The 16,883-nt window shown below is 40.5% G+C and overlaps 1 protein-coding gene across 4 annotated transcripts in view; it reads right to left on the bottom strand.

Moving 5' to 3' along the window:
- The window catches only part of CDKL4 (cyclin dependent kinase like 4), a 50,203-nt gene that overhangs the window by 17,154 nt on the left and 16,166 nt on the right, over positions 1 to 16,883 (bottom strand). For all 4 annotated transcript variants that reach the window (XM_045054660.1, XM_006930347.5, XM_003984302.6 and 1 more), the window contains exons 3-4: positions 15,952 to 16,073; positions 4,617 to 4,689 (exon numbers count right to left, since the gene is read on the bottom strand). In XM_045054660.1, the coding sequence (XP_044910595.1) occupies positions 4,617 to 4,689; positions 15,952 to 16,073 (195 nt within the window). The remainder of the gene's footprint in view (positions 1 to 4,616; positions 4,690 to 15,951; positions 16,074 to 16,883) is intronic.

Genomic DNA, 16,883 nt, shown 5'->3' with positions numbered 1-16,883 from the left:
TCTAGGTCCCTTTAAAGTCCTAAGGCCTTGCATATTAATTAAAAAAATACATTGTTGTAATATAAACCAACACAGTTTTGACGTCCGACCTTTTAAGCAACACGTTTATGAAACTTGAATTAACGCTGAGTCGTACTCACAATAGTTGGTGATTTACTAGGAACAGGTTATGTCCCTTAAAAGAGTTTGTGTCATATTCTAAAACTTCTGGACTATGTGTGGCATTACCAAGCAAATGAGCTCACACTGACATTTGACTTTTGGCCTGTTTAAATATGATTTTTGGATCTAATGCAAATCCATGTGAAATTTTTAGCAATTTATTTTCCAACCAAAAAATACAAAGGCAAAAACGAAGCACTGATGTGTCCCAAAGAAATAGAAAAATTATTGGTGTAGGTGCAGGTAAGAGAGACTACTATTAAGAGGAATAGGAGGGGCACCTGGGTGGCGCAGTCGGTTAAGCGTCCAACTTCAGCCAGGTCACGATCTCGCGGTCCGTGAGTTCGAGCCCCGCGTCAGGCTCTGGGCTGATGGCTCCGAGCCTGGAGCCTGTTTCCGATTCTGTGTCTCCCTCTCTCTCTGCCCCTCCCCCGTTCATGCTCTGTCTCTCTGTCCCAAAAATAAATAAACGTTGAAAAAAAAAATTAAAAAAAAAAAAAAAAAGAGGAATAGGATGTTGAAGAAGAAAAAAGTAAAAATCCCTGGAACAGTAAGAAGTCCAGCACGGAGAAGGGGAGATGCTTAGGCAGACAGCATCCGCTTCCCTGCTGCAAAGCCACACTCAGTGCAAACTCTGCAGGCCTCCTGCAATCAGGTTACTTTCCACCAAAGAGCAAGAAACCTGCCTGTCAGTGTGACAGAAGCAGGTCCTTTCAGTAACTTGGGTTGCATATACGGCTTTTAGAAAATGTTGCTCAAGTTGGGTCATTGTGGCTAATGTATAATCTCTTTTTTACTGGCTCACAAGCCAACAAGAAGAGGTATCCATGACCCCCAATGTTAAGAATCATCTCCAGAAACTTCTACAAATTGCTTCTTATACAACCTGATCGAATAATGGTTTTCTATTCCTTTTTTTTTTTAAAGATTTTGTTTTTTAAGTAATCTCTATACCCAATGTGGGGCTTGAACTCATGACCTGAGATCCAAGAGTTACATGCTCCACTGGCTGGGCCAGCCAGATGCCCCTAAATAATAGTTTGTGGGGCACATGGGTGGCTCAGTCTGTGGAGCATCCAACTCTTGATTTGGGCTCGGGTCCTGATCTCAGGGTTGAGATGAGTGTGCAGCCTGCTTGGGATTCTCTCTCTCTCTCTCTCTCTCTCTCTCTCTCTCTCTCTCCCTCTGTCTCTCAAAAAGTTTACTATTATTTGAGAAGATTGTTCTCCTTGAGCTTTAGAGATGGATACTGATACAGCAGTGAGGAAAGGGACCTCCTTCTTGACAATGAGAACGTTAACATTAACAAGACGATGATGGATGTTGCAGCCCCAAACACACATCTCTTTGAAAGTCACTGTAGTTTTGTCGTTTTGAGATGAAGTTCTTTTTGTCTATTATATCAAGCATATAAAAATCCATGCGTTCATAATGATGCTCAATGGGTCACTTAGATAACTTATCCTGGCAATATTAAAGGGTCAGAAAGAACAAAATGAGTAGGTATTTTCTCGAGTCCAGTGCTTCTCAAAATATAATGTGCACATGAATCTCCTGGAGATCTTGTTAAAATGCAGATTCTGATTCAGTAGATCTAGGGTGGGCCTGATGTTCTGCATTCCTAAAGAGCTCCCAGGGGATCTCTGTGAAGCACACTTTGAGTAACAAGGCCTCGATCCCTTATAACTTGAACCTTCCTTGTCTGGGTTAGGATCACCACTCTGGGGATAATAAGGTAGTCATGGTCTTATATATGACCTAACTCATTTCCTTTGCATGCATTTCAGTGATAAAATAAAAAGATACACAAAGGCTTACCAGTGCATAAAAAAAATGAGATAAACAGAGTTCAAAAGTAATTCCTATGTTGGAGGAGGGAAGTTTGTCTGAAAAAAATATCCATTTTTAATAGAGGTCATACATTGGGGTGCCTGGGTGGCTTCACTCGGTTAAGCACTGACTCCTGATTTCAGCTCAGGTCATGATCTCATAGTTCATGGGATCAAGCTGTGCATCGGGCTCCGTGCTGACAGTGTTGAGCCTGTTTGGGAGTCTCTCTGTCCCTCTCTCTCTGCCTCTCCCCACTTGTGTTCTCTCTCTCTCTCTCTCTCTCTCTCTCTCAAGATAAGTAAATAAACATAAAAAAAATAAAGGTCAAAGATAATTGATTGGAGGTTTTAAAGCTTAAGATATAGAACATGTTGTTCCAAGCAGAGAAATGATGGCAGTTGCATTGAGTTATAATAATGTTTGGGTTTGTGAAATAGTAAGTCACAATCATGTAGGTAAGTTGATTGACTGTCTGACTGTCTGATTAATTCATTCATTCATCCAGTTATTCAATAAATATTTATTGAGTGAGAACCTTTTATATAAAAAGACCCAGGCTAGGTATTAAAGAGATACAGAGATAAATCAGTCCAGATACTGCATTCAGGCTTATAACCTAGTACACAGGTAAGTGCCTGATTATATATGGATGGGGTACAAACACTTATGGTAAATAGAATTTTTTAAAAGTCATTTTAATTACCCATAAGACTCCTACAGGAATCTTAGGTGAACTGTAATACCTCTGATAGCATGGTGGGAAGCAACAGAGATGTGGTTTTGATTCAGCATCATCTTTAGTAAGTATTTAAAAGCACAGTTTGCATCATGAAGAACAGGCTTATGTATTTTGTGAACACTATCTCTCTATACGTTTAAAAAAAATTTTTTTAATGTTTTTATTTATTTTGAAACAGAGAGAGACAGAGTGTGAGAGTGGGAGGAGCAGAGAGAGAGGGAGACACAGAATCCAAAGCAGGCTCCAGGCTCTGAGCTGTCACCACAGAGTCTGATGCGGGGCTCAAACTCACGGACTGTGAGATCACGACCCGAGTCGAAGTTGGACGTTTAACCGACTGAGCCACCCAGGCACACCTCTCTATACTTTATTAATACAAAATATAAGCTTCTGATTGATCCTAATGAACTCTTCATTAACTTCCTTACAACTAAAGGAAGCTTCCACTAAGTATTGAAATCCATTTCCATGATTTTGCATTCTTTTCCAGTGATCCTAGACAATGATAGACATTCTGCTGGCATTAAATTGACCATAAGATAGTCTGTACCTTTGTGCAGGCACTGCCTCTGTCTAGGCACCAACTCAAAAGGTCTAGAGTTATTTTTTAAAAACTATCATTATAGCAAGAGTCCCCAGAAGCCAACTTAAAGAAGCTCCCGCTGGCCCAAGATGGGACAATTTGAACATCAGAGAGAATGATGAAAGCAAAGGATTGAAACACATCAATATATAAAATCCATAAATTTGTTTTTAAAAAACTTTTTTTTTAAGGTTTCTTCATTTTTCAGAGACAGAGAGAGACAGAGTGTGAGCATGGGAGGGGCAGAGAGAGAGGGAGACACAGAATCTGAAACAGGCTCCAGACTCTGAGCTGTCTGCACAGAGCCCGAGACGGGGCCTTCACGAACTCACGGATGGCGAGATCATGACCTGAGCCAAAGTTGGATGCTTAACCGACTGAGCCACCCAGGCGCCCCTAAAACCCATAAATTTGAAATGATGCCTGCATTCCACCCCAAACCCTTCATTATTCACTCTTGGAGGTTGTTAACATAACAACTTATCACTATGAGCACTGACAAGTAAAGGAAATAATCACATCTTTTTCTGACGGTATTTTACAGTAGCCAGAGTCCATGAGGGTAGGTTGTTCTCCATAGAATTTGAATTAATATATGCAGAAGAAATAATAGATTTCAAAAGTCACCATCAAACTGTCTTCATAAGACCTCCAAGGGGGTTGATACATGCTCAAGTTTGAAAACTATGGGTGTAAAAAACTAATAATGAAAACATTTTAGAAAAAGGATAGAGGAAGGGAGACTGTTAGAGAATAAAAGACTCAAGAAACATAAAAACAAAATCAAACTGGGGCGCCTGGGTGGCTCAGTCGATTAAGCGACTGACTTCAGCTCAGGTCATGGATCTCACGGTTTGCGGGTTCGAGTCCCATTTTGGGTTCTGTGCTGATGGCTCAGAGCCTGGAGCCTGCTTCGGATTCTGTGTCTCCCTCTCTCTCTGCCCCTCCCCCGCTCACACTCTGTCTCTGTCTCTCAGAAATAGATAAACGTTAAAAAAAATTAAAAAAACAAAACAAAAACAAAATCAAATCAAGTACCATGGGGAGTTACACATCCTGCAAATATGACCACAGGAATCATCAGCAGGATAGCAAAAGGAACAGCAAGTTTATACAAATTTTTAATTCATAAGGAATTAGTAATCTGGTTCTTACAGAAATTGGGAAAAAAAAGCCATGACTTGCTTTTCCCATATTCTGTAGCTTTCTTCCTTTCCCTCTGTCTTTGCCTCTTTAAATAGATCGTTGAGCTATTGAGAAGAAAAGAATAAATTGACAAATATATTAGAAAATGTTACTTACGTTATGTTTGTGACAGAAATTAAGAGCTTGAAGTGTTTGCCATAATATACTTTTGATCATTCCATCAGCAACTCTGGCGGGGAAAGAAAATTAAAAAGGAATTGAAAACTCCAAAGCTGAAGTGTCAGGGCCAAGAGCCGGGAACAGAAATGGAATGCATAGGGCTTGTCATGGCCAACAAACAGGGTGCAAAGGGTGTGTTGGAAATACATTTTCTTAATGTGTTAATGAAAACTCCTTTACTATATTTTCATTATAGATATACAATTTTCTTTTGTAATTTAAAAACTTTAGTTCTGCAAAAATGATACATGCTTATCACAAAAATCCAAACACTACAGACAAGCAAAAGAATACAAAGTGTTGGCTCAAAACTTGCTACCCCAAAATAATTGCTGGAATGCACAGGTATCTGTGTTTCTTCAGGTATCTCTGTTCCTTTCCCTCTCTCTGTCTCTCTCTACATTTACTTTTCATTTTTTTTGTTTTTATTTTTCATTTTTTATTTTTATTTTTGAGAGGGAAAGGGCAGGGGAGGGGCAGAGAGAGAGGGAGACACAGAATCCGAAGCGGGCTCTGAGCTGTCGGCACAGAGCCTGACGCAGGGCTCCAACTCGCGAACTGCGAGATCACGACCTGAGCTGAAGTTGGACGTTTAACGGACTGAGCCACCCAGGCGTCCCTGCATTTACTTTTTAACTTTAATTTTAAATATATGTGTTTGTATGGCTCAACATTTAAAGAGTATAAAAGCATATCCGTGACGAAATCCCTCTCACACCTGGCTAGTCATACATTTCATCTTCTGCAACTCCCCCCACCTCTTTCAGAAACATTTTAATACATAGCGGCACAAATACTAATACGTTTACACCTATTTCATGGTCTCATTATACGGATGTGTCATAGTTTACTTACTTAGTTCCCACTGGTGAGCAATTAGGTTGACCCAATTTTATGCCTAGAAACAACATGTCAATGAACATCTGTAATCATCTTTTTAAGGTAAGTTCTAGAGGTGGGATTTCTAAGGCTAACGGTAGGCACAAGTTACATTTTGATTCTGCAGGTAGGACCTGTAGGAGGAAGGGCAAACTGGAAGACTGACTTCCGAGGGTTTGGTGGTAAACACACTCGAACACGTGCTACAGTTGTTTTGTAAGTTTCGTACACCCGTAAGCAGGCAGGTCCCCAGCCAGGGGAAGCCAGGGAGAACACAGCCCCCAGGAGGATGGAAGGCTGGATGCTTCTTGTCCCTGCAGAGCCCTGGAAATACTGGAAGGTATTTTCCATTGCGGAAATGGGGATCTGGGTAACTTCCACTCCATCTGGGACGAGTCTACTTCGTGTAGCCATCTCTATAGATGATAGCAATTACATTCCCCGTAACTTTCTGCTGACATTTTGCCATTGCTCACATCACTGTCCCTCTGAAGACGTTTTCAGTTACATACTTCCAAACTACCTTCTCTAAGAAAGGTTAGACCCATTAACGCTCCCACCAAACATCTGCGCATCGAAGCCCCTGTCCCCTCATTGTCTTGCCAACAGCCGGTTTTGCCAAAGTTATGTTTGCCAATCTGCGGTTAAAAGAAAAAGCTCATTTTGGTTTTCATTTCCATTTTACTAATTACTAGTGACTTTTAATTTTCACATGATTATTGGACATTACATTTCTTCTTTTGTGTGCTTCCTGTTCATGGCCTTTATGTCTTTTTTGACTGGTCTGTTTACTCTTTTTAAAATTGATTCATGAAGGGATGCCTGGGTGGCTCAGTCAGTTAAACGTCCAACTTCGGCTCAGGTCATGATCTCGTGGTTCATGGGTTTGAGCCCTGCAACGGGTTTTGTGCTGACAGCTCCGAGCCTGGATCCTGCTTCGGGTTCCCTGTCTCCCTCTCTCTCTGCTCCTCCCCCACGCATGCTCTGTCTTTCTCTGTCTCTCAAAAATAAATAAAAACTTTAAAAAGTTTTTTTAAGTTGATTTATGAAGACTCAACATACACTGGAGTCAGCATATGTGCCGCAAATATTTTTATCTGGGTGTTGTTTGTTTTTCAACCCTATTCATGGAGATGGGGGTTGCTGGTTGCATAGTTTCAAAATCTGAAACACAAGATGTCTTTTGCTAAATGCCTACTGTGAAATTTTTTAATTAAAAAATTTAGGATTATCGAATATCCCAAACACACCTAGTCGTTCAGCTTTAATATTTTATCATATTTGGAAATGTAAATCCTATGTTTAGATCAATTTTTTAGAAATTTCTCTTTATTTTGAGAGACAGAGAGAGTGCATGTGGGGGAGGGGCAGAGAGAGGGGAAGAATCCCAAGTGGGATCCACCTGTCAGTGAGGAGCCCCGTGTGGGGCTCGAACTCACCAACCGTGAGATCGTGACCTGAACAGAAATCAAGAGCCAGACGCTTAACTGACTGAGCCACCCAGACGCCCCTAGATCACTTTTTACAAACTAAACTCATCCTGCAGGTGTCGCTGGTCCACACAAGACACCACCGTGTGGAGCTGGGGCATATATGGAGAAGCAGCAAGTGTGTGGAGGTATTTTTCTCAGGGCAGTTTTCTGATCTCAGGTCACAATTATGGCGGCATGTTCTTGATATTCACAGGCTGACGGCAGCCCTTTGACTCCAGCTCTTCTAATTATTAAGTATTATTAATATTGTGAAAGCCCCTAATTCTCAGTATTAATCCCTTTCCACTGGAAGTATCTAGAGCCATTTCTGTTTCCCACACTGAATTCTGATATAACTTGATCTTTTTCCCCTCTTTGCCCAGAGCCAAGCTGGAGACATCGCTTAAATGTTTTTGTAATAGAATAGTAGAGCCATTTTTGAGCACTATGAGGCACGGTTCAAATCCCTGCTTCCAAGTTTTATAACCTTGGGCCAGTTATATGTGCCTTCAGTGTTCCTCATGTGTAAAAATGGAACAGTGCCCTGCAAGTTTATTAAGAAGTCTATGCCCTAAGAGTCTGGGTTTTAGTATCTCCATAGGTTCAGGAAATGAGGGTCTGAGATCAGGTGAGGCCAGTAGACGGGACTCAGATGCTATACAAAGACAAAAAGAGCCTCAAAAGACTAGCAACAGACCCTGAGGTAAGAAAGAATGGGGAGTGTGGGAAAAGCAATAAGGAGGCCAGTGTGGCCAAAGCATGAGTGAAGAAGGTGAGGCTTGCAGAGGCCAAGTCATGAGGGATTACAGATCTGGGTAGGTAGTTTGGATTTTCTGTGAATCTAAAGGAAAGTCATTGAAAGGACTCAAGAAGGCAAGTGGCATAATATGGAGAATGGATTTCTGGGGGCAAAGCAGATACAGGAAGGTTAATTAGGTGGCAAATTTAATAATGCTGGTGAGATCGGGTGATTCTGATTACAGTGGTGGTGGTGGAGGGAAGGGAGGTGGATTTCAGTCCTTGTGAGGGACCAGCAAGAGTAACACTGGACCCGATTCATGCAGAAATGGAATGCCAGGTGGGATCAAAGGACGGCTGGCACAGGGGCTCAAGTCCTGGGATTGGGAAACAAGATGGGGACTGGCAGGACCCAGGGTTCTAGCATCGATAACATGGAATCAGGCATGAACTAATGCCGTAAGGAAGTCCTGAGCTCTCACTGTGGAAGAGGAGTCTTTGTTTCATGGCATCTCACATCAAGTGTCATGGTGTGCCCCTAAACCGAATAGTCAGCTCAGATTCCAAGAAGGCAGGTTCCATCACAGGCAACACAACATATATACAAAATACCAACTACAAACAAATACCACTGACCCTACAAAGAGAAGATAGTTATCAAAGAGAATACAGATTCACACAGTGCTCATTCCAAAAAGATAGAGAGTTGCAACATTATTCAGCCACAGGCAGCATTTCTCAAAGTGTTCGGAAGGGAAATAAAACCTTCTGAAGAAGTCAACTGACACTCAGTGTTTAAATATCATCCTCTGGGGGGAGTGCAGAAACGGATATTGCAAGGAATAATGAAGGCCTCAGAGCAAAAACTAGACATCCTAGCTCAAGACTGTAATAAGGGTGGCGCCATCAGGGAATTCAGACTGGATTGCTCAGGGGACTTCTCTCTCTCTCTCTCTCTCTCTCTCTCTCTCTCTCTCTCTCTCGGTCACTCAGGGGAATCCTGATGCTCACATCAGAACGCAGCATCTTTGTTTTAATTTGTTATATAACTTAATATGGGAAAACCTGATTTCATTGTCAGGACCCGAGATGAAAGGAGTTCTTCTCGGTAAACCCTTGCTATCCTAGAATGAAAGCCAACCTAATTACTCTGGTCTACCAGCCCCTTCACACTGTCCTCCTCCCCTTCTGTCTCCTCCCACATTCCCACAGGTACTCTGCCCCAGCCCCATCGGTTCCTCCATTCCCTGAACATGCCTAGGCTTGTGACCCCCAGATCTTTGTGTTTATGGTCCATTCTCCTCCTTTCCCTAGGCATTCCCTGACTCCTTGTGCTTTCTTCCAATTCAAGGACTTTGTCTTGTCCCTTATTGTGGCTCCGAGGCCTAGAAAGGTACCTGGTATCCATTAGGTACTTAAATTAAGCTTGTTTCTCTGGCACTCTCAGAAATTTTATAAACTAACACTCCGTAATAAATCCCTTTTTGCTTAAACTAGCTGGAGTGAATTATGTTGTTGAATCCTAACCTGCTCAGAATTCAATACCAGAAGTAGATATGGGCAAAAAGGATTGGGAATTGGGGATTGGCTATCTGATTTAATTAGGTCTGAAGGCAGGAGAACTTAATTACCATTAGTGACTGGAATAGATGGTAGATGGGCACCTAGTGATGAGATAATTGTTAAATCATCATCTGTGGTCATCTGGAAAAAGTGCCTTCTCAAGGCAGGGCTTTGGTGGACTGAATGTGATAGAATAATATGGGAAACGTAAATAATCAAAGAAGAGTGGGGTGTGCTGGCTCTTTCTAACTTCATGAGAAATTTTTAAAGAGGTCACGTTTAGGGCTTTTATATCTTGGTTCAAGGCACAGTTAAGAAGCCAGAGTTTCAATGCTTGCCCTAAAAGAACCCCTTTTTACTTATGTCTATAGGGCTCACTTTGTGGACCCATAGGAATACCGTGAAATGACTGAAAAATCAGACACTGAGAATAATCCTACAGGGTGCTAAGTGACAACATAGATTTGACTTGTGTGAGTTTAATTCGTTTCTCGGTTAATTAACTGAGAAAGAGCTATCTAAGCCTCAAGAATTGAAATGTGACTCTTGGGAGTATTCATATTACTAAGAGCACCCCAGTTTCCCACCAAACATCCCGTGTCGTGCAAAGCAGTGGCCAGACTTGTACGATGAGGCTGATTTTGCCTTGACAAGAAGCCTCTAGTGTTCTCACTTGAGGCAGGTGCATGACCTGGGGATGCCTCTTCTCAAGGCTCCTCCCCCCATCACCTCTCAAAGTCAGATTTCAGCATGTCCCAGGGGGCCTATTACAAAGTCAAACAGAGGAAAAGGGTTTGTGCAGCAAAAAAAGAACAATAAGATGTTGCTAATTTACAGTGGTGAATGCATGTAAAAATGGATTTCACTGATGTAGGACCAGACAGGAAGAATCATAATTTTAGACTGGGCTGATTATAACACTATGGGCAAACTTACTAGAGATTCTAGTTTCAACAGACTATCTGGAGCAGCTAGGAGTGGGTCTAGTTGATTGCTAAATTGGTTGATTGAAACCTAGACGAAATGGTTGTCTATGGCAATTGAAGTTGACTGCCAGAAATTAATTAGGAAAATGAGGAGGAGGAGATCCAAAGATCTGAGAAGATAGGAGTGTTGGAGAGGATTCTGCACATGCAACATGCTTATCTACCTCCCAACTGTGTCTCCTCAAAGTGTATAATGGTAGCACCAATTTATGCTCTTCCTCGAATACGTAGTATGGCTTTCAGTTTTCTTTTTTTTTTTTTTTTTTTTCAACGTTTATTTATGTTTGGGACAGAGAGAGACAGAGCATGAACGGGGGAGGGGCAGAGAGAGAGGGAGACACAGAATCGGAAACAGGCTCCAGGCTCTGAGCCATCAGCCCAGAGCCTGATGTGGGGCTCGAACTCACAGACCGTGAGATCGTGACCTGGCTGAAGTCGGACGCTTAACCGACTGCGCCACCCAGGCGCCCCTCAGTTTTCTATTTTGGTAAAGAAACAGCCTACCAGACACTTCTACTAGGTTCTTCCTACCACAAGAGTTTTCATTCCTTGGGTCAGGGCCAACTGGCTCTTTTTCCGTCTGTTAGTGTATCTATTTCAACTACCCAGTTAGGAAATGGGGAAATAATCCCAAGGATGGATTTGTGGATGTGGTAGGATGATCATGAGATGGATTTGAGTCAAGACCTAATGCTTAATGCTCCCCATCCCCCAAAACTGATGAACCGCAGTGGCTTTCAAAGTCACTGGGGACTGGTTTTACCTCAGAGCATTGTCCAGTTAATTCCCAAAAGATAGGGTATTTCTCTTTTCCCAGTGTACAACTGTCCTGTAAATGGCGGCAGACTACTTTAGGGCAAGCTAAGGGGAAGAATTAAATACATATGTGTGATGTCATTGTAGGGCTATGCTTCAAGGACAGCCGTCTTCCCTTGGTTCACAAGGCCCTGGATCTGTGAATTGGCTACTGGGGTGACTCAAGTCAAGCTTCTAGTCCCCAGTTTTTATAGAACAAACAGGACTTTAGTGATCTGCCCATCTATTTTGGTTTGAGAGAACCTATGATTAATTAAAACATTTTGATCATCACTATGGCTCTGTTGCCTATTACAGCAATTCTGGAAACGAAGTACTACTACTTGGTTTCTGTCATCCAGCGATCCCACCATCCCCACGGAAATCAGGAAGCCATTTCAGAGAAAGGATCTCCCCACTTCATAATCTGGGACATGACGCTTGTGCAACCCTCACTAATGTATTTCTCAGTACTCATGATTCACTGCTATCTCTCCACCAGACCACACCCGGTCTCACGGGAAATTTTCTGTGAACAGTTAACTGAGAAAGAGAAAGAAATTCAAACCGTTTATGTGTCAACTATAACTCAATAAAGCTAAAATTGAAAAAAAAAAAAGATATTGAAGCCCTGGTTTACAGATGTACATAATATGCTATTGTCAGCCAGAAGTGGAGTGGACAGCCATAGTTTTATAAACCCATTAGTAGTTTTATAACATTATAACCATTTCTAATTTTTCTTTTGTATCTCTGATTCCTCATTAGATTTTAAGCTTCCTGAAGGCAGGATTATTCCATTATACGTGGTGCAATGGGAAAGAAAATCCTTTCTCTGGCGGGAAGGCAATGTCTATCACATCACCAATTAACTTACCCATTGTACTTACTGTAGAACACAGAATGGGACTAGATCGTTTTAAGTTTAACCAGATGATGCCAATTTCAGTTGCTGTATATCCATGTGGTTTCTTTACCTGAGCAAATCCGACACTGTCGCAGTACTCAGTACTCGCTATGCCGCTATTATCTAACAAATGCTTTTTGTGCTCGCCACAAAGCAGAGGACACCAGAGGTTCCATCTGGCAGAGGAAGCAGTACTTTCACCATCTCAGTGTTAAATCAGCTCTTCTTCATGAGGTAACTTAGTCCTCGGGTCTCTGGATGATCATCTCACCATCCCACAGCCCATCCCACACATCCACCACGTCCATTGTCTCATGGCTGCACACCGTGACTTCCCCAAACCGCGAATTTACCCTAATAAACAACGGCTCAAAGAGGGTTGGTATGTATGTGGCCTGGTTGTTTACCTCTGTTTGCTAGTCACTGGTTTTACACTCTCCTGGCTGTTCTCTAAGTAGGTTTTAAGAAGGGAGTGGGGGATAGGATTTCTCATTGTAAAGATTATGATAGAGATAGGGAAAGTGGAAAAGTTTAGAATAATCTAGATTAAAGGAAGAGCATCAGCTAAGTCCTACCAGCAGGAAAGCTTATGCATCATAGAGGGAAGAGAAAGATGTTTAGTTCAATTAAACAGGTACACGTGTAGTATGTACTGTACGTTTTATTTTCAGGGCCTTGAACAATTATATTTCTAAGTTTCAAAGGGGCACCTGGGTGGCTCAGTTGGTTAAGCGTCCGACTTCGGCTCAGGTCATGATCTCGTGGTCAGTGAGTTCAAGGCTGCATCAGGCTCTGTGCTGACAGTTCGGAGCCTGGAGCCTGCTTTGGATTCTGTGTCCCCCCCTCTCTCTGCCCCTCCCCTGCTTGCATTCTGTCTCTCTAAAAAATAAAATGAGGGTACCTGGGTGGCTCAGTCAGTTAAGTGTCCAACTTTGGCTCAGGTCATGATCTCATGGTCTGTGAGTTCGAGCACCATGTCGGGCTCTGTGCTGACAGCTCAGAGCCTGGAGCCTGTTTCAGATTCTGTGTCTCCCTCTCTCTGCCCCTCCCCCACTCACACTCTGTCTCTCGCTCTCTCAAAAATAAACATTAAAAAAATTATATTTCTAAGTTTTATGAAAATGTAATTTATAAATTAACTTATAGGATGGCTGAACAATCTATTGTCTAAGCCAACACAAAACCCTATTTTGTTCACAATAAAGTTGAACTATGAATTAATTCCTCATTTAAACTGTGTTTTTTAATTAATTTTTATTTTCAGAGGAAAATATGTGCATTCACTAGGATATAGGGACAATTCAAAATAAATTTTCAATTACACTGAAAATTATGCTTTATAATCTTTTTTTTCCACATAACATTTCATGAACATTTTCCCCAGAACATGAACTATCCAACTTCCTTATTAATGGGTTGGATGCATAGTGTTCCATTGTATGGATATAGCAAAGTGCATTTAACCAAAGCTTTACTAATGGAAAATTAGGTCAGTCCCAGTTTGTTGTTGTTGTAGTAAATAATGATGTGTTGAACATTCTTATGTGTAACTTTTTGCACCTATCTGATTATTTTCTTACTACAAATTTCTCTGAATGTCCTTTCTTGGTTAAAAGATGAAAACCACTTAGGGGTGCCTGAGTGGCTCAGTAGGTTAAGTGGCCAACTTTGGCTCAGGTCATGATCTCACAGTTCATGAGTTCGAGCCCTGCATCAGGCTCTGCTGACAGCGCAGAACCTGGAGCCTGCTTCAAAATCTGTGAACCCCCCCCCTTCTCTGCCCTTCCCCCACTCACATTCTGTCTCAAAAATAAATGAACATTTATTTATTTATCTATCTATCTATCTATCTATCTATCTATCTATCTATCTATCTATCTTTATTTTTGAGAGAGAGGTGGAGTGTTAACAGGGGAGGAGCAGAGAGAGAGGGAGACACAGAATCTGAAACAGGCTCCAGGCCCTGAGCTGTCAGCACAGAGCCAGATGCGGGGCTCGAACTCACTAACCATGAGATCATGACCTGAGCCGAAGTCGGACACTCAACCGACTGAGCCACCCAGGCACCCCCAGGCAACTTTTTTAATGTGTTCTGTTTGCTGCTATATCCTTAGCACCTAGCTGGAAAAACAATAGTATTTTACTCAAGTTTTTTTGAATGAATATATTTTCAAATGGGGCACTAATCTTTTAAAACATTTGATTTGCAAAATCTGCAAGTGAAATGATATTAATTCTTCATCTGGCAAATAATTACCTAATTTGCCACTTCTTTTTTAGTTTTGTTTATGGTACATTTTGTCAAAGGAATCTCTAAAGCTGATATAATTTAATATTTGGCAGTTAAAGTCCCCTTTTTTCTTTTTAAAAAATTTCTTGATTTAGAGAACTTGATTTTCAAGTTAAAAAAAAAATCCCATTGGCATTCTGATTAGATTTTGTGCAATAAATAAATAAATTAGGGAAGCAATATCTTTATAATAATGAATATTTCTACCCAGAAATACATGTTCATTTAAATAAAATCATTTATGTACCTCACTTAAATTTTGTAGTTGTCTTTCCTATGTAGAGTCTGAACAATTCTTTTTATCTTTATTTCTAAACTTTTTTGTTACTGATATTTGAATGAGATCCTTCTCCACTAGCTTTCCTAAAGTGCTCATTGATACAAAAGCGGTTAATTTTTATGTGTGGAATTTGGAGTGCTGTACTCATTATACTGAATTCCACTGGTTATAATGATCCTTTAGGCAATTATCTTAGATTTTGTAGAATACTATCATCCATATAAAGACAGTTCAATCTTGTTTCCAAAGTTACATATTCTATTTGTCTTTCTTATTACATTACATTGGCTAGAGCTCTCAGAACAGTGTTGCCTTATGGTAGTGACAACTGACTTCCTCATTTCTCACTTTAATGGTGGTTCCTTTAGTACTGAGTATAAAACTAGCTGTTGATTTGAAGAGGGGCGTGTGTGTGCACGCATATGCACTAGGAAAGCATTTAACCCCACTTTGCTAAGGTTTTTTTTTTTTTTTTAATAATCAGGAAAGGATGTTGAATTTATCAACTGCCTTTTCAAATTTTATCAACCACATGTATTTTTTCTCCTTTAACCTTTTAGTGAATTATATGGATTCTAATTTCAGTGGAATCCAAATACTGAACCATGGTTCATTCCTTGAATTGAGACAATCCAAGACAGGCATACCTCGTTTTATTGCCCTGCTTTATTGTGCTTTGCTTTATTGTACTTCACAGACATTGTGTTTTTTCACAAATTGCAGGTTTGTGGAAATCCTCTGTGGAGGCAGTCCACTGGCACCATTTTTCCAAGAGCATTTGCTCACTTTGTGTCTCTGTGTTTGGTAATTCTCCTAATATTTCAAACTTTTTCATTATTATTGTATTTTATGGTGATCTGGGACCAGTGGTTATGACTCGCTCAATGTTCAGATGATGGTTAGCATTTTTCAGCAATAAAATATTTTTAAATGAAGGTATGTACATTGCTTTTTTAGACATGATGCTATTGAGCACTTAATAGTCTACAATATAGTGTAAACATAACTTCTGTATGCACTGGGAAGCCAAAAAATTCATTTGACTCACCTTATTGCAATGTCGGCTTTATTGCAATGATTTAGAACCAAACCTGCAATATCTCCGAGGTATGCCTGTAGGGAAGTTAGCCTCAAAACGTGTTGTGATGTATATTTGCAGTAGATTTGTCTTCCTAAATATTTTTATTCTAGGTTAATATTCGTGTTCCTCTGAGCACATCCTAACTCAGATGGGAAAGGGGTAGCCAGCAGACACATCTTGGTAGAAAGAGGACGGTGTTTCATATTTGAAATTTGCCACAGTTAATCCCACATATAATGAAACCAAATGGCCACAAGAGCCTCAGTTTCTGTGTCACTTACCCTTTGGGGTTTCTTTCCAGCTCATTTAAAAGTGTGTGATCACAGTATTCAAAAACTAAATGCATTTTCCTTTTTCTCCTGAACACCTCAATGAGGTTCACAAGGTTTGGGTGCTTTAATTGCTGCAAAGGAATTGAAATACAAAGTCTGGTGATTTTATTTCTTATAGTAGTTTCTCCCCAGATCCCTTACAATTTGAACAATAGAAGGCCTTGCTTACCATTCCCTGTGCATCTCTTGTGGATAATTTTATTATGGTTACTCACAAGAGGAACTACTCTTGGTAAGAATCATAGAAACTTGAGGTTGAAAAAGAAGATGTTTTTCTTCTTTAAAATAAATTCTTTAAGAGTTTATTTAATGTACCTGTATATAGATGGTAATTAAACTGCTTGAATCTCTCTGGAGATAGCAAATAAAGTGCACAACTTAAAATATAGGCACTGGTACCACAAACACTTTATGTAGTTTGTGAAAATTCTAAACATCCAGGTCATAAAATAACCTGAATAAAAAATTGAAGAAATGGAATTACTGAGTAAAAGGCCCTAAAAATTATTAATCCCCACTTAGTTTGCATATTGTCATGGGTTTAAACCCAGTCTGGATTTGCGTGTTGGTTTTCAGAAATACCAGATCCCAACGTTCAACTCTGATTAAGCTGCCTATTCTACGAGTCCCCACAGTGTGTTTTTAATTTATTTATCATGTTTTCATCTCTGTTCTTTGATTCTATTGTTCTCTCTTATGCTTAGACGTCTTATGTGCTAAATTCCTTCTCAAGCTGAAGGATTTCACAAGGCACCTGTTTAATGCTATGAACCAGAGGGAAAATTCTACTGAAGATAATCCATCATAGAGTTAACTATATAACTTATCATCCAATCAGGGTAACAAGCATAAGCCAAGACTGTCCCAGGCACATAGGCAGA

This window comes from Felis catus, chromosome A3 (genome assembly GCF_018350175.1).
Source record: "Felis catus isolate Fca126 chromosome A3, F.catus_Fca126_mat1.0, whole genome shotgun sequence".
NCBI classification, from domain to species: domain Eukaryota; kingdom Metazoa; phylum Chordata; class Mammalia; order Carnivora; family Felidae; genus Felis; species Felis catus.
The sequence above is the reverse complement of the archived record's forward strand: the minus strand, read 5'-3'. Positions and strand labels throughout refer to the sequence as shown.